This window comes from Lynx rufus, unplaced genomic scaffold (genome assembly GCF_022079265.1).
Source record: "Lynx rufus isolate CCGP_SWC_20201006 ecotype Redwood Valley unplaced genomic scaffold, mLynRuf1.p SCAF_34, whole genome shotgun sequence".
NCBI lineage: Eukaryota > Metazoa > Chordata > Mammalia > Carnivora > Felidae > Lynx > Lynx rufus.
The window spans coordinates 1,526,110-1,547,789 of record NW_025814850.1 but is presented as its reverse complement, the minus strand read 5'-3'; the positions used below and the strand labels follow the sequence as shown (position 1 = coordinate 1,547,789).

Sequence of the window (21,680 nt, the reverse complement as noted above, 5' to 3'; positions counted from 1 at the left end):
CCGCAGCTTCTCCCGACGCGCGCCCCGCCCTCCCCAGCTGTGCACCCTCGGTCCAGCTGCGCGCACGTCGGGAGTCCCAGACATGTCCGCGGAGAGAGAGGTAGCCGAGGCGGCCACCGTGGTGGTGGCGGCCGAAGCAGGGGCCGGAGAAGACGCCTCTTCTCAGCCCCCGAAAGCTGAGGCAGCTGGCGACGCCCAGCCACCCGCGGCTTCCGAGGGGGCCGCCGCCGCGTCGCCGCCGCAGCTCCGCTGCCTGGTGCTCACGGGTTTCGGCGGCTACGACAAGGTGAAGCTGCAGAGCCGGCCGGCCGTGCCTCCGGCCCCCGGCCCCGGCCAGGTGACGCTGCGCGTCCGGGCTTGCGGGCTCAACTTTGCCGACCTTATGGCCCGGCAGGGGCTGTACGACAGGCTGCCGCCGCTGCCCCTCACTCCGGGCATGGAGGGCGCCGGCGTCGTGGTCGCAGTGGGCGAGGGAGTCAACGACCGCAAGGTGAGCGGGCCACGGCAGGGCAGGGAGAGGCTGCCCAGGCCTTGGGGCAGTGGAGCTCGAGTGGGCGGGGGCCGGGGGTGTGGCAGGGCGGGGGAAACTGGCACTGATTCAGATAGAAGGGCATGGAAGGCTTAGGAAGGGAGCCTGTGTTCCGAGGGCCCTGGAGAACTGGGTGGATATTGGGGGGTAGGGAGTGAAGATGGAGTTATCGCCCCCTCCTCAACCATTTCAATTGCGGCCGCCGCCCAGAAGCGGCGGCCGTGGCTGTGTATTGGGGTGGGGGGGGAACACAATAAGGCACCCACGCGCATGCGCACAATGACCTTGCCACCACCCCCTCTTCGCCCCCCTCCCCCCGCTTAAAACCACACCTGTACCCTGGCCCACCAACCACTGCCTGGGTAATTGTGGTCTGTGACCCTGAGTACCGATTAGCGCCTCTTTCCCCGAGGGAGCTTAAGGAGCTATGTTGTCAGGGTTGGGCGGGGACGCATGACCCTGCCAGAGCCCCAGTCACATGCATCCCCGTGGTCTGTGGGGGTGTGAGGAGGCCCCTCCCAGAGCACGGCCAAAGAGATGAGGCACGCCCATCATGGAGGAGAGGGAGCTTGCCACTCGCCCTCCCGCCGGCCTCACGCTGCCCCTCTGCTCTTGGGGTTGGCGGGACGAGATTCGGTCTCTGGATCATTGTCTTAGGCTCTCTGTATCCCGTGACTTCAATATCTCCTCCTCCAGTGACTCAGCCAGAGGGTCACGACCCTAGGCTACCCTTGGGAACGTCGGAGGGAGGACAGAGGACACCCCTTCGCCTTCCTCGAGGAGGACCCTCACCTCGGAAACCCCAGCGGTGTCCATTTGGACTGGGTGGTGGTGGGGGGTGTGGTACCGGGAGCAGGTTGGCCCAGCTCTGCCGGTCTGTTTCTCTTTTTGTTTATCATTAATCTTGGCCACAAACCCGGACACCAGAGAGAGAGTTCCAAATGAGCAACTTTTTGAGAGACTTGGGGTGAAGCCTTTGCACGTCGTTTGTTGGGGGGTTTCATTTTAAATCAGCCCCCTGCAAGACAGGCCCCTCAGAGGCAGCCATCCTCTTTGACCTGCTAGTCCCAGATCCCAGAGCTGGAATTCTTGGATTTATTGTGTATGCAAACATCTCCTCCTTAAAGGACTTCTCCCTCAATTCAGCTCTGGCCCCACCCTTTCCACTGACTTCTTAGTAATTCTTGAGAAGATACTAAGGAATTTTGTGTGTGTGTTGGGGGTGGGGGGGGGGAGTTGTAGTTCATGTTTGAAGGCCACCCACCTAACCTCCCTCCCCACACTTTCCGCTTAGTAAATACAGGATATCCTGTCCAGGGCAAGAACCTGATGTAAGAGGCTGGATTCTGTGGGGAGAGCCCTCCCTCCCTCCTGATGTCTGGACTGGGGAGAGGTTCATGGCTCTGCCCTGTGATGGGCGAGGGGTGGGTATTAGCCTGGATAAGTGAGCCTTGTCCTGAGTCAGATCATGACGGGTCCGGACTGGTCACGACCCAGGCTGACCACACTGCACTTTCCAGCACTCCTGGGCCATTTCTGAGTCTATTGGTCCTGAGGTCCTAGGGTGGGATGTTTCCATTCCCCAGACCTCATCTCAGGCCAGTGCTTGCAAGGAAAGATCCCAACCTGCATCCTCTTTGTCAATGGAGTGTGGGGACATGAAAAAGGGTGTGTGTGGGAGTCCCATCCCCTCTTCCCATGCATCCCAAGTCTCCTTAATATACAGAATTTCCATCATTCCTGGCAGAGACAAAGACAGACTCGGATTGTCCTGGAATAGCACTCACACTTCCCTCTCCATGGGCTTCAGAGAGTGAGGAGAGGCCTTCCTTTCTCCTGAGATTGCCACCTTTCCTCTGCTCTCCTCTTGACTCCAGATGCTAAGCTGGAGGGAAAGATTCTGCTTTCTTTGCCCCCTTTCCCTCCTGTAATGAGGCTCTTGTGCAGGTGGCTGAGAGAGTGGGGGAAAAATGCTTCTTCCTGGTGGATAGGGTTGTGTAGCTGTCCTTGCCCATCACCTCTCCCCCTGACTCTGGGTGAAGGTGTTTTCTGGGCCCCCAGTACTGGCTCAGGAGGTGATTGCACCCAGCCCTAGCTGCTCAGAGATCTTTAGTGGCACTTTATCATTCTTATTATTTAATACTACGAACTGCTTCCAGACACCGGGCTAAAAATTACCAAATGATTTTTTTGCCACTTACTCATCATAACTACCCTATTTTACAGACAGGAAAACTGGGGCTCAAAAAGGTTAAATAGTTCTTACTTGCCCAAGGTCACACTGTTCAGTAAACAGCAGAGCCCATCTTTCTTTAACCAAAACAGTTTGATCTCTTTAACAATACTTCATGTTGCCCTAACTGTAAGCTTGTGGCATTCAGGGATCTTACACAATAGTGAAGTATAAGATCTGTAAAGTAGAGATAAGGACAGTCTCTACCTCAAAGAGCGGGTAAGGATTAATTGAGCGTTTATATATAATAGACTTATAGCACTTAGGGGCACCGGGGTGGTTCAGTCCATTAAGCGTCCAAGTTTGGCTCAGGTCATGATCTCACGGTTCACGAGCTCGAGCCTCACATCAGGCTCTGTGCTGACAGCTCAGAGCCTGGAGCCTGCTTCATATTTTATGTCTCCCTCTCTCAGTGCCCCTCCCCCACTCACATTCGATTTCTCTCTCTAAAATAAACATTAAAAAAATTATAATAGACCTACAGCACTTATAATAGGACCTGGCCCTTAGTAAGCACTCAGTAAAGGTAAGTTAGTATTGTTTTTGATGGTATTATTATTATTACTATTACCATGACTACTGTGACTGCTTCTATCTCTACTTCATTGCCAGGAAGAGGGCCTTGTACATAGCAGGTGATAAATCACCAATGGGTGAATGAGCAAGGGACTGAATGCTGCTCTTCTTCCATTCTTCAAGGTGGGGGACCGGGTGATGGTGTTGATCCGGTCAGGCATGTGGCAGGAGGAGGTGACTGTGCCCTCAGCCCAGACCTTCCAGATGCCTGAGGCCATGACCTTTGAGGAAGCCGCTGCCTTGCTGGTCAATTACATCACAGCCTACATGGTCCTCTTTGACTTCGGCAACCTACGGCCTGGCCACAGCGTCTTGGTACACATGGCTGCAGGTGACAGGCCCCCTCCCTTTATGCCCCCCTCCTTACCCCACCCTGATTTCCTTCGGGCCCCTTCCCTGCAGCCTGTCTGGACGGTTGTCATGGCAACACCAGGCTGCCTCGGCCTATGGCTCCCAGAGGCCTCTGCAGTATTGTTGCCGTGGCAACATTCAGGCACCAGGTCCAGCCTGGTGTGCTATCCATAGCAACGTGCCCTCACCCGGCACCCCCTCCTTTGCCAGCTACCCTTCCCCCCAATTCTCAATCATGGAAATTGGACATGGTTATGAGGAGAGAAAGCCTCAAAATGGGCCCAGGCAAAATGAAGGTGATGAACGGAGTCCTTGAGAGGCAAGAATGGAGAGCGGTGGTGGGGTGACTCCACATCCCCTCCTTATGAAAGTGTCTTGCTGCAGGGGGTGTGGGCATGGCCGCCGTGCAGCTGTGTCGCACAGTGGAGAATGTGACGGTGTTCGGAACGGCTTCGGCCAGCAAGCACGAGGTGCTGAAGGAGAACGGGGTCACACACCCCATCGACTACCATACGACTGACTATGTGGATGAGATCAAGAAGGTCTCCCCCAAAGGTGGGATCGGGGTATGGGTATGGGCAGGGGCAGGATGGCACAGGACAGGGATGGGACACTCCAGATCTGTGGATCCTAATGCTGCCTCTGGGCCCCCCTACTCTGTGACAGGAGTGGATATCGTCATGGACCCTCTGGGTGGGTCAGATACTGCCAAGGGCTACAACCTCCTCAAACCCATGGGCAAAGTGGTCATCTATGGTGAGTTAGTAGGCTGGGGATGGAGGGGGGAAGCAGGGTGGGTCTGAAGGGTAGGATGCAGGGGCCCAGGGACTCCAGTGCTCGAGGGAGCATCGGGTTAGGACTGGCCTGGGTGATGCATTCAGATTGCTACCTCTGGTGGGGGGCAGCTACTCTCATTCTCTTTCACCACTGTTCCTGTGAGTCACAGTGCATTCTGTGTTCTCTCTGTGCTCCTGTTTGGGGATTTTTCCAGATGCAAAATCAATCAGCCTGCCTTCCTTTGTCCTGCCTTCCTGGGTTTCTTGGTCAGGCTGCATTTTCATTTGCAAAACGATTTCACACATGGGGCACCTGGGTGGCTTAGTTGGTTAAGCATCTGACTTCGGCTCAGGCCATGATCTCACAGCTCATGAGTTCGAGCCCCACATTAGGCTCTGTGCTGACAGCTCAGAGCCCGGAGCCTGCTTCGGATTCTGTGTCTCCCTCTCTCTCTGCCCCTCCCCCGCTCACACTCTTTTTGTCTTTCTCAAAAATACATTAAAAAAAGAAAGAAAGAAAAACTATTTCACACACACAAAATCAACAAGTGAATAAAGATTCAGGCAATTTTTGAGTCAGCTGGAGTCCATTTGGGCCTGGCAGCCAGCAGGTGGGGGATTATCCTGTCACTCCCTGGCACTGCTGTGGATGATTGCAAGAGGCCCAGAGGGGGTGGATGAGCATGGATTTGGACAGGGATGTGCCCAGCACCTGGATTCACGGGCCGCGTCTCCTCATCCCTCAGGAATGGCCAACCTGCTGACGGGCCCCAAGCGGAACCTGATGGCCCTGGCGCGCACATGGTGGAACCAGTTCAGTGTGACTGCGCTGCAGCTGCTGCCGACCAACCGCGCTGTGTGTGGCTTCCACTTGGGCTACCTGGAGGGTGAGGTGGAGCTAGTCAGTGGTGTGGTGGCCCGCCTCCTGGCTCTGTACAACCAGGGCCGCATCAAACCCCACATTGACTCCGTGTGGCCCTTTGAGAAGGTGAGTGTGATGGCTGTGCAGGGAGGGCCGGAGGAGGGCCCCTGCAGGCTGGGCTCCCAGGGGTAGGATTCCTGGGAAGAGGGGGCTGACCCCTTTAGGCTGGCTCTCTAGAGAGGCCGGATGGCACCGGGTCTTGTCTTCCTCTCCAGGTGGCGGATGCCATGAGGCAGATGCAGGAGAAGAAGAATGTGGGCAAAGTCCTCCTGGTGCCTGGACCAGAGAAGGAGAACTAGGGCCGGGGCTGGCAGACCCTCGGGACCTGGGAAGAGAGAAGCTAGGGAGCCACGTTGTGTTGGTCACCAGACTCTCTTACATTTCATCCTCCTCATAATGCTCTGCCCACTCGCCCCCGAAGGTCTCCGTGGTGATGACCTCTCCCCTGCCCTGTTCTTTCTCCTTAGGCAGGGCCCCCTCCCCCCTTCCTGCCCTCCGAAGAGGTTGGGAAGTGACCACTTGGATGTCTGGGCCCTGCCAAGGGGACAGGGAGGGTCAGAGGGAGGCCGGCTGCTTCCTGCCCCCACCCTTTCCCTGGGCCTGCTGTGCTGCTTTTGTGCCAAGGTTAGCCAGTCCTTTTCCGTCCAGTTCTGTGTGCTTCCACCTCTGCCTCATCTCCCCTCCTGCCCCTGCCCCACACTCCCCTCCCCAAAGAATCGAAATGTCAGCTCAGGATATGGGGCCAATTTGTGTGAATCCAGCATGTCCCTGTCTCGCCCTCCTGTCCCTTCAGCCCAGGCCAACTGGCGCCCACCTCTGAACTCTGTTGCCTCGTTGCATGGCCTTGTCCTCTGGTCCCCGTCTCCTTGAGCACAGCTGGGTTTCTTCCACCTCCAGGTTTTCTGCCACTCTTAACCAAGGTTGCCTCTTACAACAAGGGTGGGAATCTGACCTGCTTCCCTAGGTCACGACTCTGTGGGAGGGACACAGAGCCCCCCCCCTCCGCCCCATCCTTCACTGAGTTCTAGTGGATTTGTTCTCAGTGCCTTAGCAACGGAAAACCTGTGCTTGCATGTGTGGGTGGGTGGGGGGTCCCTGTCTCACACCTCCTCCTCCACCCCTGAACTCCCCAGTGCCTTCCTCGTTCTGGTGGAGGTGGGCTTTTGCTGTCCCACAACACTGCCAAAAATCTGTGTGTGTGCCAGTGGGGACGGGGGGCAGCCCCTAGCCTCCTGGGGTCTGTGCCGTGTCCCGTCTCTGGGGCTGTCATTTCTCTCTGGGTGGTTGAGGAGAAAAAGGCAGGGTGGCGTTCTCAGCCTTGCAGATAAGTGTGGCATTTACCAGCCAGAGCTCTGAGAGGCAATGCCATCTGTTTCTTGTTCTGGGACCAAAGTAAAAATCGAAGCACATTTCTTGTGTAGTCAAGGGAGGCCCACTGCCTTCTCAGAGCAGGAGGGCAGCTTTTCAAACTCAGCCCCAAACTTTGTTTACATGGGTGGGGAGATGGAACAGGGGAATAAGGAGGGGGGTGGTTAGGACCTGGGCCACCGGAACCAAAGTGGGGACTTCCTGGCGCAGGGGTACAACTCCCTCTGCTCTCTGATACGGAATTAGGGAGGGTTACTGCCCAGCTATTGCCAATGGGAGGTGGGGGGAGGGGCTCGGCCTCTTCAGTGTCTAAATGAGGCCTAAATGTGTGAAGGGCGATTTCTGCTTTTGTGTACCCCACCCCGTTACTGTTACCGAAGCTGCCTTTGTGTTGTGTCAATAAAAAGCCAAACCCTGGGTCCTGGATGTTGCCTCCGAGAGTGGAAGGGAAGGTGGGCTCCTGGAAGGTGAGGGTTCCTCCTTCTGTGCTCACATCAAGTTTCCTTTCAGGAAATGAAATGAGAAGAGGGTCACGCCACTTTTATTGTTCTTGGGCAGCATTTCATAAGCCATAATCCCTGCCGCTGTTGACCAGCACGATCTCTTGCACCTGTGCGCCCAAATCCAGCCTGGTTTGAGAGGCTTGGCAGGGGTGCGGGGGAGGGGATGAGAAGGGCAGGCTCTTAGCCTGACGTGGTGGTGAAGACCGCCAGGCCCCGCTGTCCTGGGGGCACAAGTGTTAGGGCCTCCACCTCCCCACCTCCACGGGAGGGCTTCTGGAAGTGGATCTCCAGGATGTCCTGAAGCTCCGGGCCATCCAGGACGTCAGGAATGTTGAGCACCAGCACTGACTGGGGCACTGGCCAGAACACGATCTGGAAAAGGAGCCAGGAGATGGGCCTGGTTCATGAGAGTCAGGGACTGGGGGCAGGCAGTGCCCCTGGGGGTCTGGGAAGGGCCGGGAGGCCTGAGAGGCTGGCTGGCAATGGGGAGGGCAGTGGAGTCTGGGGACTCTGATCCTTTCTTGGGCAAGTTTCTGCCAGGCAGACAGGTTCCTGGCCCAGCCACCAATTCACCTTCCCACTTACCTCAGCCTTCTGGATCTCCCCACTTAGGAAGGGAGAGATTCTCAAAGGGAAGCTTTTCGTGCCCAGTGGCACTGTAAACTGGCCAGCCTGGCACAGGTGCTGGGCCACTGTGGGGACAGAGAGGAATGGACCTCTAGCATCAGGGCTTTTCTCCCCCGTGGCCGGATGCATCGGCCCCAATCTTGTCGGCAAGACCCTTACCTGCATCCTTAGTGAAACTCAGCACGACACCACTTTGCAGCAGCTTCCGACTCTCCACATCGCCACCCCCATTCCTGGACTTGCCAAAGAAGATCTCCAGCTTGTCCAGCAGCTCCTCCTCACTCAGCCTGAGCCCTGCAGGAAACCCACTGACCAGCACACTCCTCCTGCTTATCTGTGTGGACACCTAGGGACAGACAGGAGGGAGAGGTACAGCCCCACTCATCCCCTGTGCCCAAGTGCATGGCACCCCCTGCATGTCCCAGGACGCTGCAGTCCTATCACCTGGATGGTGGTCACCACGGGCAGCTCCAAGGACTGGACTTGCACCCGCAGCCGGCACTCATCGATGTCGATCTTATGCTCCTTTTGTTGCAGCACCCTCTCGGCCACTGGGTCGGGGGAGCAGGGTCAGTACTGGGAAGCCTCCCAACCTCCCTCCCAGGGCCTCTGTGAGAGCTCACCCTTGGGATCGTCGAAGGTGACCAGAGCAGAGCCTCCAGGCAGAGGGTAGCAGATCCGTAGTTTGGAAACCAAAGGCTTGGACCCTTCTGTGCCCTGCTGAGTGTGTCCTCGGAACACCAGGGGGACGAAGGGCACCGGGAATGGGACCTGGAGGTGGGGGAGGGGAGGCTGATGCAGCTTCAAGGGTGGGAGAGGCCCCACCACCCCTAGAAGGAAAGTGTTCCATGGAATTGAGGCCGGGGATGAGCACACTTATTGAAAGGAGAGCTGGATAAAAGGGTGGATGAAGGTAGGTCAAGCTCGTAGGAGCACTTTCCACACAAGATGTTACTTTGTCCTCACAAGCCTGCAAGTTTGGTAGCTCAGCGTCACAGATGAGAAAACAGATCCAGAGAGTTCAAGTGCCATACTGGAGGTCATGCAGTGAGGAAGTGGCAGAGCCAGGAGAGAAACTGGTTCTTTCTACGACACCACACCCCTCTCCCAGCTTACCTGGTCGTGGTGAGGGAAGTCCCCAAATTCCCTCCTCCGCTGCTGCAGCTGCTGCAGCCTCCTCTTTAGTCTGGCCTGCTCCTCCCGAAGGGCATGGAGAGCCTATTGGGGTGGGGGAGACGACCAGACTTCCATCTGCCTTCCCAGAGAATGAGCCCAGGGGAAAGGGACCCGATCCTGGACTCTCCCACAGCAGAGCTGATGCTCAGCTCCGGAACAGCCCAACCCCTTTCCCCCCGTCCCGGGGTTGGCCCTGGCCCACTCTCCTCAGGATTTGGTTGGCCTCATCTCGGCTGGGGGAGGGGGACAAGCGGAGGAGCCCTTGCAGCAGCCACAGCTGCGTTGTTACAGGACAGCTTGCCTTTAACAGACACCGAGCTCCTGCTGTGCGGTGCTGGGCACTGACACAGGGCAAGGGGGGAGAAGAGGCTAGCCCTCGGGTCTGTACAAAACACCACCCAAGACAGTGTACCCTCACATGACAGATTGTGGAGGACATCAGGAGTATGGAGGAGGGACAGTCCCATAGGGCTTAACATAACTAGGGAGGCCTCTGGGAGGAGTGGGGGCTTAGAGTGGCAAAATGTCATAGTATTCACTTTTTTTTTTTTAATGTTCATTTGTTTTTGAGAGAGAGAGCTTGCATGCACATGCATGCACACATGAACGGGGGGGGGGGGGGAGAGACAGAGGGAGAGAGAGAATCCAAAGCAGGCTCCACACTGTCAGTGCAAAGTCTGACATGAGGCTCGAGCCCACAAACTGTGAGATCATTACTGGAGCTGGAGTTGGATGCTCAACCGACTGAGCCACCCCAGGTGCCCCAGCTAATGTTTATTGAGCACTTACTATATGTCAGGCACTATGCTAAGCTTTAATTAAAAAAAATTTTTTTGAGAGCACGCAGGAGTGGGAAGAGAGAGAGAAATCTCAAGCAGGCCTCATGCTCAGCATAGAGCCCAATGCGGGGCTCGATCCCATGACCCTGGGATCATGACCTGAGCCGAAATCAAGAGTCAGATGCTCAACCAATTGAGCCATGCAGGCACCCTGTGCTAAGCGTTTTATGGCTTTTATATGGCTCAATTCTTGAAACAACCCTGTGAAATAAATTCCCTCTTATCCTTATTTTATAGATGAGGAAACTGAAGCTCAGAGAGGTTAAGTGACTTGCTTGAAGTCATTCAGCCCTATGCAGTCTGACTCCAGACTGCTAATCTGTGCTTTACAGTGAAGAAATCAAGCCCAGAGTGGGGGAGCAATTTACCCCACATCTCCCAGCTAGTCCCTTGACTGCCATTCTTTCCACTGCAGCAAGCAGCCTTTCAGGCTGGGTGTGATTTGGAGCAAGTCCAGAGACAGAGAGTGACAACATGGGCAGGGGAATGACACCAGGGATACGAATAAATGCACCTTTGTTTGCGGGATGAAGTAGATGTTAGCTGGCAGAGTTCACTCTGCGGTTGGGAAGCCTGATAAATAAGGTCAGCTCAGAGAAGTGTGAGCTCACTGGGGAAGGCGGGACTCTGTCCTAGTCATCTCTGTATCCCCAGTGTTCAGCAGAGTTTCTGGCACAAAACAGGCATTCAGTAAATGTGTGTTGAATGAATGAATGAATGAATGAAGTGAATTAATGACAGAATGGGAATATATTACAGAGGGCATTGAATTATTCAGTGTGAGTTCACTCTATTTTAAACAGACAAAAACTAGGGCTTGACCAAATAATGCTGGTTTATGAGTAGTGAGAAAGGTACCTAGTTCTTTATATGCCTACAAACAAGGTGTCTTTAAGGGCCAGTTAGATGACATCGGTGAGTCCAGGGGGCCAGTGTAGACCATAGGGAGTGCTAGGGACTCACAAACTGGAGAGAGCATGTCCCCGCTAAAGTGGCAACTTCTCAGCTCCAACCAAGATTTTCTTTTCTTTTCTAAGTTATTTATTTATTTTGAGAGCAAGAACATGTGCAGGAAGGGGGAAGGGCAGAGAGAAAGAGAGAGAGAAAATCCGAAGCAGGCTCTGCAAAAGCAGTGTGGAGCCCAATGTGGGGCTCAAACCCACAAACCATGAGATCATGACCTGAGCTGAAACCAAGAGTCAGACACTTAACCAACTGAACCACCCAGGCACCCCATCCAACCAAGATTTTCTCACATGGGAATGTGGTTCCTGTATCCCATTTCTTCTTTTTCTTTTTCTTTTTTTTTTAAAGTAAGCTCTATGCCCAACATGGGGCTTGAACTCATAACCCCAAGATCAAGAGTCATGTGCTGTACAAACTGAGCTGCCAGGTGCCCCATATATTCCCGTTTAAAAAAATATATATTTATTTATTTGGGGGGAGAGTACAAGCAGAAGAGGGGCAGAGAGAGGGGGACAGAGAATCTGAAGCAGACTCTGTGCAGTGAGCCCAATGTGGGACTGGCACTTACGAACACCAGATCATGACCTGAGCCGAAGTCGGACACTCAACTGACTGAACCAGCAAGGTGCCCCTCCCCATATCTTCCCATTTTTAAGGGAAATAAAAATCTGAATTTTTATTTGAAAGAGATAATTCAATTTAAAAATATATGAAAAAAGGGGTGCCTGGGTGGCGCAGTCGGTTAAGCGTCCGACTTCAGCCAGGTCACGATCTCGCGGTCCGTGAGTTCGAGCCCCGCGTCGGGCTCTGGGCTGATGGCTCAGAGCCTGGAGCCTGTTTCCGATTCTGTGTCTCCCTCTCTCTCTGCCCTCCCCCGTTCATGCTCTGTCTCTCTCTGTCTCAAAAATAAATAAACATTAAAAAAAATTTAAAAATATATGAAAAAGTAAATTTAAAAAAATGAAATTCATTTTAAGATGTTTTGAACTAGATTCAGTCCTAAGTTCATTCTCTTTTTACTTCTGCTTTAAATCTTGATCTAAATATACATAATTGTTTGAAAATCTAGTAATTAGCAATGCTGTTTAATAAAATAACTTTTAGTGGCACCTGGGTGGCTCAGTTGTTTAAGTGTCCAACTCTGGGTTTTGGCTCAAGTTATGACCTCACGGTTTTGTGGATTCAAGCTCCACATTGGTCTCCGCACTGACAATACAGAGCCTGCTTGGGATTCTCTCTCTTCCTCTCTCTCTCTCTCTCTCTCTCTCTGCCCCTCCCCCACTTCTGCTATCTCTCACTCTCTAAATAAAATAAACAAAATTTAAAAATAAAGATAAAATAAAATAAAATAAAATAGCTTTAAAAAAGGGCACCAGGGTGGATCAGTCAGTTAAGCATCTGACTCTTGATCTTGGCTCAAGTCATGATCTTGCGGTTTATAAGTTTGAGTCTCACATCAGGCTTTGCTCTGATGTGACACGGAATCCGAATCTGAGCTGTGAGCACAGAGTGTGATGTGGGGCTCGAACCCATGAGCCATGAAGTCAGATGCTTAACTTACTGAGCCACCCAGGTGCCCCACTATAGAGTTTTTTTTAATGTTTATTTTGAGCAAGCGAGCGAGAGAGAGTGTAGGTGCATGAGCAGGGGAGGGGCAGAGAGAGAGAGGGAGAGAATCCCAAGCAGGCTCCATGCTGTCAGTGCAGAGGCCCACTTGGGGCTTGATCCCATGAACTGTGAGACCATGACTTGAGCTGAAATCAAGAGACAGACACTTAACTGACTGAGCCATCCACACGCCCCTAAATATAGAGTTTTTAAAAGAACCATTGGAGCAGGGGAGTTCAGATCTAATATAAGTAGGGGATGGAGAACTAGTGAAGATTTCTGAGGGGGGTGAGGTGGTGGACATGGTGTTTAAGAGAGCAACTTGGCAGCCATGGCACGATGAGCTGGAGCAGCGGGAACTGGGGAGGGACACTCTGAGGTTCTAATTCCTCCTGACATGACAGAAGCTGAGCTGGACCTCTGGCAATGGGCATGCACGGGTGAGCACATTTCAGGAAGCAGGCCTCCAGACTCTGTAGATGTTTATATTAAGGAGACAGAGAGGACAAACTGGAGAGACAATGCCAAGGTTGTAGACTTGGGTGTCAAGAATTTGGTAGAATCCACTGACCCAGCAGGCAAGGGAAGAGGGCAAGTGGTTATTGGGGGCCTGCCAGGTGCTGGGCACGGTTGGACTCCGTCTCATTTTAAGTATCACAGAACTGCCTCCTGTCTCCAAGTTCCAACTGGAACTTCTCTCTTATAGGACCCTCTTAAGGACAACACAAGCTGACTGTAGTCACTTACATGAATTCAACTATACATGCTATTGTTTGCGTGACATGATAACATGGTCTCCTAAATGTAAGCCAATGTACATCTGGTGCTTAACCGAAAAAAACTGCAATCCATTCTACATTGAGCTCATTGAGAGACTGTAAATTCTGGATACTGTAGGGGTGAGTTAATGATTTAAAGTTAATTTTGACTACCTACATTCTTCTGCCTTACTTGCGAAATTTACAACCTAACCACCCCATAAGATAAAATCTCCTGCTGTTTATGTTCATCATAGGGTATTGGGAGGCTGTTCGGCATAACAGTTAAGAACACGAACTCTGGAGACAAACCTCCAACGCTTACATCCAGCTCCTTTTAGTACTGCAAGACAATGAACAAGTTATTTAACTCTCTGTGCCTTGGTTTCCTTATCTGCAAAATGGACATAATAGCAATTTCCACCTATAATTTTGTTGGGAACAATGGTGCCTGGCACGTGATGAGTGCTATGTTGAATCTTTCCTATTTTATGAATCCTCATTTTATATGAGGAACCTGAGGTTTGCCAGGGTTAATTAATGAGCCAAAGTAAGTCAAACTCGAGGCCGTTGAAGACACATATGGTCAGGGACAGGACTTGGTGGAAATGACTCTGGGTTGGAGCAGCATGTGTAATGGAAGAAGTCAAAAGGAAGGAAGGGCTCTGTGAGGGACAGAGCTTTAAAACTGTAATCTTTGGGGCACCTGAGTGGCTCAGTCGGTTGAGCGTCCAACTTTGACTTAGGTCTTGATCTGTTTGTGAGTTCAAGCCCCTGCACTGGGCTCTCTACTGTCAGCACAGAGCCTGCTTTGGATCCTCTGTCCCCCTTTCTCTCTGCCCCTCCCCATTCACACTCTCTATCTCTCAAAAATAAATACACATTTAAAAAAAAAGGGTAAAAAAAAAGAAAAACAAAAACAGCCCAAAAGAGAGGTGTCTAGCTGGCTCAGTCAGTAGAGCATGCAACTCTTGATCTCAGGGTCTGAGTTTGAGACCCAGGTTGGGTAGAGCTTACATTAAAAAAAAAAAAAGAAAAAAAAGCCAAAAAACAAAAAAAAGCCCACACAAAAAAAGTCAAAAATAAATCTACATGTCCAACTATAGAGGAATAGCCTAATAAATATATTATGTAGCAATTAGAAGACATTAAAGAACATTTAACAATATGAAGAAATACACTAAGCTAAAAAAGCAAAATACAAAATAAAACTGTACAGAGTGTGATCTCTATTCTGTTGATTTAAAAAGTTTCATTTCAGAGGCACCTGGGTGGCTCAGTTAAGCATCTGACTCTTGATTTCGCCTCAGGTCATGATCTCATGGTTTTTTAGTTCAAACCCCACGTCAGGCTTTGTGCTGACGGTGCAAAGCCTGTTTGGGATTCTCTCTCCCTCTCTCTGTTCCTTCCCTGTTCTCTCTCTCTCAAATAAATAAATAAACATAAAAAAAAAAAAAAAAAGAAGTTTCCTGAAGGGCTCCTGGGTGGCTCAGTTGGCTAAGTGTCCGACTTCAGCTCAGGTCATGATCTTGTAGGTCTGTGAGTTTGAGCCCCACATTGGGCTCTGTGCTGACAGCTCAGAGCCTGGAGCCTGCTTCAGATCCTCTGTCCCCTGTCTCTCTGACCCTCACACCCTTCTCTCAAAAATAAATAGACATTAAAAAAAAGTCATAGGGGTGCCTGGGTGGTTCAGTTGGTTAAGTGTCCGACTCTTCTTCTTGGCTTCAGTCATGGTTGTGAGATCGAGCCCCAGGTCGGGCTCTGCTCTGAAAGTGTGGAGCTTGCTTGAGATTCTCTCTCTCCCTCTCTGTCTGCCCTCCTCCCCCACTTGTACTCTCTCTCTCAAAATAAATAAAAATAAACAACAAAAAAAAAAGTCATAATAAAAAAAGTCTCCTGCACCCATTTTAGAGGTAGGAGTGAAATGGAGGTGAATCAAGATAATCTTGGGGAATAGGGGTTCTGAAAGGTTGGCAATAATATTAAGAATAACAAACACGTATTGTACGTTTAGGAGGTGCCAACCAGTGTGCTAAGTTTTTACTATATTGATTTATAGATTATCTGCTTAAATTAAAAAAAATTTTTTTTTACATTTATTTTTGTGCCATGAGGGAGATAGAGCACAAGTGGGGGAGGGGCAGAGAGAGAAGGAGACACAGAATCCGAAGCAGGCTCCAGGCTCTGAGCCGTCATCACAGAGCCCGACGCGGGGCTAGAATTCACGGAGCGCAAGATCATGACCTGAGCCGAAGTTGGGAGCTTAACCGACTGAGCCACCCAGGCGCCCCAAAGATTTTTTAAAAGTAATCTCTAAACCCAACATGGGGCTCGAATTTACAACCCTGAGATTAAGAGTTTCATGCTCCACTGGCTCAGCCGGCCCTGAGCCTGTGATCTTTCTTACTACATTTGAGGAGCAAATGAAAAATTCCCAAGCAAGACATCTGTGTATTTATAACAGATGGGGTAGTATCCGGGAGGGGGGAAAAGGAAGAAACTGGAGAGGGGAGGAGATGCATTCATTTAACAGCTGTTTATTGAGGGCTGCGTGCATGCCAGGCACAGTGCTGGCATGGTGAACAGGCTGGACGGGGGACCAGTCTTAGTCTAGCAGGAGTAGGATCATTCACAGGTCAGGAAAGGGAGGAGCACAGCACACAGTGGGAAGGTGAGCTCTCAGAGGAGAGACATGTCTCCCTGTGACCTGGAAGAGGGCCTAAGATTCAGCTGACATCAACAATAAGGTGAGGAACTATCTATTTCAACTCTAAGATGAAATATAAGGAGGCAAGTTTGTTGGGCAAGATCTCAGGAGATAAGGGTGTGAACAAGTCTTACACGTTTTGGGTCATAAAACCCTTTGAGTATCTAACAAGAACTATGGATTCTCTCTCAGAAAAATGCACATTCACACAAGAAATGCTTGAGCTCCTGAGGTGTAGGTTATAGAACTATCTTTGAGGCAGTGGGTTAGGGGAGAGGTAATCCCCGCCACATTTTTCCCCAGTCCTTCAGCAAGTCTAAGAGATGAGCAGAGAGGGGCTTGGCCACCAGACCCAGAGATACCTGCAGATTTCCAGCCGAGCGAAATGCTCCTCTGCTTCTCGCCCCTCCCCCCAACACTCTCCTCACTTACGGCATCACGGGTCACTGACATGGGCCTGGGGTCCGGCTGGCAAGAGTTGAGGCTTCAGAGCCGGGCACAAAGTGGCAGTGTCCACGGCGACAGAACTCTTGCTTGTACCTTCTGATGGGCTTTAGTCTCCTCTAAGCCGGACCTGAAATACACTTCTGATGTAGAACCGGCAGGCTCTTTGCTTCCACTTTCATTTCACCAAAATCCCTGCCCTTCGGTGTTCACACGCCCCCAGCTGGTTTCCCCACCCCGGGGAGGAGCCTTTCTGGTCTCGGAAGTTGACTTCACCCAGATAGGAGGTCTCAGGGGAATCTACCCATAAACATAGGCAAACAGAATGTGGACCCCGACCTACCACTCATTCTAACACAAGCCTTTTGGTAGAATAGTGTCTTTGTTATTTCCCTGGAACCTAGAAAGATGCCAGGCACACACAAATCAAGATTAATTGAATGAGAAAGGCAACCAGGATGGTTAAAGCCTTTCCACCAAATTCACAAGAGCTGTACTAATAGCCAGCATTTGTTGGGAGCTGTTCTGTGCCCAATACTGGATCTGCTTTACATGAATTAACTTAATCTTTAAAACAACCCCACAGAGTTGGTTCCATTTTTGCCATTTTACAGATGAGCTTGTAAACTTCAGAGGCAAAGAAGTGCAGAAACTTGCTTAGAGGTCCTATTGCTAGGAAGCACGTATCTAAACCTGGTTAGAAGAATACTTGGAACTTGAGCCTTGAGGTTGAGTGGAAGGAACTTGGAAGTTTTAGGCAGAAGGCTTAAATTCAGTTCCATTTGTGACTGAGCAGGCAAGCTACTTAGAGGGGTCTGTCTCAAGAGAGATGTTCGATACTTAAAGGTGAAGAATCAAATGAAGCTACACAGGACACAGTGCACGATGTTTCCTATTATCTAGTCCATGGTATTTTCAGAGTAATTTATACTCAGCCCTTCTCAATCTCTTTCCCTACATCCCAGGGGGATGTGTGCTAAGTGTAAGGCTTGGCAAATGTGCCTGTTTGAATCCTTCCATCTAGTAACAGAACCAATTCAAATGGAGAGCCTATTTTGCCAGTAAAACAGAGTCAACACTTAGGGTCCAATGAAAGGTAAAATGCCAAATAAAAGGACCAAATTATCTTTCCTGCAACTGTGGGGACATACCCATGCCCAAGACCCTTGAACCACACCTTTTCTTGTTGTTCTGCTAGCCAGGCCATTTGAGGACCTCTTCTAATCTAACAATGGGTGCTCTAGAGGTCAGGCCTTCATTAGTCCCCACTGCTATCTAGAGCAGTTCTCCAGTGTGGGCCTCATCACAGCAGCACAGGGATCACTGGACAACCTGCTTGAAATTCTGACCTACTAAGCCTCAAGAGTGGGACTTCAGCACCCTGTCATTGTTCAGAGAACCTCAGATTAGTGGCTCTCAATCCAAAGTAATCAGTGCCTGCTGAGAGGGGCCCGTGGGTGTTCACAATGGAGGGTGGAGGGAGGAGAGTGGCTCAGGTTCTCTATGTAGGTAACAGGTTGAAGCCAGGGATGCTAAACAACTCTGCACCTACACATCAGTAGTAGTCTTTTTTTGGGAAATCATTCAGTTGCTCACGCCTTACCCACCGAGGGCGGTCAGATGATTAAAGGATTATCAGGAGGAGGACAGAAGTAGTCCAAATCTCACAAAAGCGCTATTTTATATACTTTCCCACAGCTTCTCCTCTCACCCACCACCCAACGTCTTATCATATGAATGTTCTTCAGCAGTCTAATAATACATGCTACAAGCAGACAGTGATTTTTTTTTTTTTTTTGGTATTTTTAATGACTGAAACAAAACAAACTTAAAACCGCAGCTTCTGGAAGAACCATTTGTTCTTGCCGGTCTTGTACCTAGACAGAAAGAAAAGGACACCAATGAGAACAGTGAAACTAAATTCCCTTCATGGAGGATATGGATACCATATTCCCAACATCCACTACCAAAGCTATTTACCTCTCCTCGAACTTGACCTTGGCCTCTCGTCGGGCCTTGCGTTTAAGAGCAGGGTCTCTGAAGACATCCTTGTTGACAACAGTTTTGTCCAAGGGGATATCCACAGAGTACCTGGGGACAACAGTGGGGAGGGAAGATCAGCCCACATGCGGCCAGGGCCTTCGCACAGTCTGGGACCTTGGGATGGCAGGGTCTGTCTCCACAGGAGCAATCCGCAAAAGCTGTGCCAAAGTCCTGATGATATTTTTTGGAAACTGCCAATTTAAAAAGACTCAAGCCATGAAAATACTTCACGTTTCATTCTCAACTTTCCAGTGACTATTTTTCTGGCTAAGGATTGTCACTTTAATCATGGTGGTTGGCCAGCTTCCTATTTGGAGCCATTTTATTTAGTGGTGTTCAAGTTGTGCCCGGGGAAGGGTTAGCCTCATTATGAGAATGCAAAAGCTGGGTGACTAGTTACCGAGGTCTGTTTCCCAGCACCTGAGAAACAGCAATGCCCTTTTAAGACAGCCCATTAAGAGTAAACATGCAGCCGCCGGTAGCAAACTGTAAGGCACACACTGCTGGGTTTTGGCAATTATCGTTCAGGACTCTCTCAAATATTTTTATTTCCTTATAACCTATACACCAAGATAGCATGAATGGCACACAATACTGTGAACGGCCAGGAACTCAGGGGCTTGAGAGCCAAGTGGAATCAGTTGGGGGGAGGTTTGCTTTCTTTTATTTATCAACAATTTTTGAAAGCCTATAAAAACTATCCTTGAAAGTGGAATAGTGGAAGACAGTAGGCCAGATCCCGTGCCTGTATTTATCGTGATTGCAAACAAATGCAGCAATCTTTACCTAACACTTCTAGAATTTTCAGGTGAGGAGACAGATCAAGAGCAAGCTTGGAAAAGATTTTTCAATCCTGCTTGGCCCAGTCAGGGAAGTCACCACAGAAAATGACAGAACACAGCTCCACACTGAATTAAAGAGGCAACACTGGGGGGGGCGCTTGGGTGGCTCAGTTGGCCGAGTGTCTGACATCCGCTCAGGTCAGGATCTCACAGTTTGTGGGTTCGAGCCCCACGTCGGGCTCTGTGCTGACAGCTCAGAGCCTGGAGCCTGCTTCAGATTCTGTCTCTCTCGGCCTCTCTCCTACTTGTGCTCTCTCAAAAATAACATTAAAAAAAAAAAAAAAAAAAAAAGAGGCAGCACTTGAAACCACGACCACTTTGTAAGTCACACATGAAAATGTCTCTTCCCCACACTGGAATGGCTGCAAAGTTGAAAGCTGTCGCCTTATTCAGCAGGCCAGAGGGGAGAAAAGAAAGTCACTTTCATAACCATTCTTGATATGCTCACCTTGTGGGCATGAGGTGATTGTAGTTATAAACTTTCACAAAAGACTTGATCTTTGACCTCTTGGCGATTTTCTTCTTGCCCATGGCAGCTGTCACTTTGCGGGGATAGCGGTCAATTCCAGCCACCAGAGCGTGGCTGTAGGGACGGTCTGAGGTGCCATCATCGATGTTCTGAACAAGCAAGAATCACATTAGTAATCGAGGACCTACTGAGGCGCTGTGCTAAATGCAGGCCGTGTATAAAAAGAATACCCCCACTCCCCATCTGAGACCCGCTACTGGAAAAACTGCACAAAGCAGACATTCTGAGTGCTAGGCTAGATGCCCAAACAGTAATGGGTCGTATTCATTCTCACCAAGAATCTGGAAAGGCCTGTGGGAGCTAAGTGATTTAAAACTAACAATAATTAGCATTTATGGAGTGTTTGCTTTCTACCAAGCACTGGTTCTTAGGACTTAACATCTCTTAACTTCTACAATTACATGGCTAGTTGGTGGTCTAACTCCAGAAACCAGTCTCAGACAGATGAGGGAAGGGAAACAAAGGGTGTCCCAGTGGTCCCACAACAACCAAAAGCAAGTGCTTGGCCAGAGCTTAGCAAAATCTCACAAGAGGCCACAAAATGTAGGCAGAAGGCAAAGAACGGAGGAATAGAATATGCTAAGTGATCGTTTTGCCTAGAAACAATTTCTCCTCTTTTTACAGAATCCCAGCTGCAGCACTTAATGTTTTACTTCAGTTGAGTTACTTAACGTCTCCAGACATCAGCAGTAGAAAAGAATCCCCTACGGTTACCTCAAGGACTGGGCATGACACCACCTGGAAAGCAGTGCCAGATACCAAGCAAGCGCTCGATAAACGCCGGGCATTATTATTTTTTAAAGCCTCTTTAGTAGAGAACCCATTATATGTTAGGCGCCCAATTCAACTCACATCTGTTTGTATTTTGCATTTTTCTCTCTCAAGAGCCCCGATGCATTCACTCCCACCCGCAATGCTCAGTGACCAATGCCCCCAAGCTAGCTCTTGACTTCCACGCTTGCAGGCCTTCCGAAACCAGCCCCGTTCCTGGGATGTAGGCGCGCAGAGGCTCGCGAGGACGGTACCTTCACGATGACCGCCTTGCGTCCGGAGTAGCGTCCGGCCAGGACCAGCACCACCTTCCCGGGTTTCATGAATTTGCCCATCTCTGCAGGGGAAGGAGAAGGGGCCGTTCAGAAACCTGCCAAGCCGAGGATGTGGGCCCAGAAGCCAAGGCTGCGCTCACTGCCGTCTCGGCCCAGGCCGCCCGCAGGCCCCTGATCGGATAGGACCGCTACGAAGCCTCCGGAGACCGGGCAAAGGAAAGCGCCCGGCGCCACCCCGGATCTCGACCCCCAGGCCGCGGATGGCAGCGGATTGGAACATTCCGCCCAAGGTTCTACTCACCGACACCAGCTACTCGAGCCTACGGCAGAAAGGAAGAAAGCCCACTTCCGCTAACCTTTCACCTCGGGGAGAGTGACCTCACATCCGGTCCCGCCCCGCAAGTTTCGCCCCACCTCTTGAAATCCTTTACGGGCGGAAGAAGCTCGGGCGGGGAGAGCAGTACTTGGGCGTTCATTTATTCAAGTCAAACTTTATCAGTAGCTTCCACTAGAAGCAAAGAAGTCCTTCCTCCCGCGTAGGTGGGAAGAGCAAGGAAGGCTTTAAAGCGCGCAGACCTTTGGCTCCACTGCTCTGCCGCACCCCTTGGTTGCAGTTCCTTTTTCTGGCGCTAGAAGGGGACACAGTTTGAAATAGATTTTTATGACTTGAAAGAGTCAGAGAGCAAAAATAGGACTTGTATTAGTGTGCATTTTTGGCGTAAGGGGGGAGAGACGAAGATCAGTTAGGCAAAGGTGCTTACCCCCAATATTTAGAATCTAGTGATGTCACAGACATTACCGACTACAATAAGCAGTGAGGAAGGTGAAGGATGATGG

At 50.7% G+C, this 21,680-nt stretch overlaps 3 protein-coding genes across 7 annotated transcripts; 1 reads left to right on the top strand and 2 right to left on the bottom strand.

The window, feature by feature from the left end:
• Positions 1-2: 2 nt before the first annotated feature.
• Positions 3-7,172, top strand: VAT1 (vesicle amine transport 1). The gene is made up of 6 exons (XM_047093318.1): positions 3-490; positions 3,462-3,669; positions 4,074-4,244; positions 4,356-4,445; positions 5,212-5,453; positions 5,603-7,172. Exons 1-6 carry the CDS (start codon positions 83-85, stop codon positions 5,684-5,686), a joined length of 1,203 nt encoding a protein of 400 aa, XP_046949274.1. The 5' UTR covers positions 3-82; the 3' UTR covers positions 5,687-7,172.
• Positions 5,019-16,585, bottom strand: IFI35 (interferon induced protein 35). 5 transcript variants are annotated; one of them, XM_047093321.1, is made up of 10 exons: positions 16,372-16,585; positions 9,002-9,103; positions 8,509-8,656; positions 8,330-8,436; positions 8,045-8,231; positions 7,844-7,950; positions 7,516-7,630; positions 6,202-7,258; positions 5,544-5,712; positions 5,019-5,345 (listed from the first exon to the last, which is right to left on the bottom strand). In XM_047093321.1, exons 1-8 carry the CDS (start codon positions 16,390-16,392, stop codon positions 7,245-7,247), a joined length of 801 nt encoding a protein of 266 aa, XP_046949277.1. In that variant the 5' UTR covers positions 16,393-16,585; the 3' UTR covers positions 5,019-5,345; positions 5,544-5,712; positions 6,202-7,244. The 5 variants fall into 5 exon arrangements, with proteins under 5 accessions (XP_046949277.1, XP_046949276.1, XP_046949278.1 ...); XM_047093320.1 differs by having other exon boundaries at positions 5,544-7,258; XM_047093322.1 differs by lacking the exon at positions 5,544-5,712.
• A 1,580-nt stretch (positions 16,586-18,165) lies between these two features.
• RPL27 (ribosomal protein L27) lies at positions 18,166-21,220 on the bottom strand. The gene is made up of 5 exons (XM_047093565.1): positions 21,145-21,220; positions 20,823-20,905; positions 19,717-19,886; positions 18,364-18,474; positions 18,166-18,260 (listed from the first exon to the last, which is right to left on the bottom strand). The coding sequence occupies exons 2-5, from the start codon at positions 20,901-20,903 to the stop codon at positions 18,212-18,214; spliced, it is 411 nt and encodes a 136-aa protein (XP_046949521.1). The 5' UTR covers positions 20,904-20,905; positions 21,145-21,220; the 3' UTR covers positions 18,166-18,211.
• Positions 21,221-21,680: the final 460 nt, after the last annotated feature.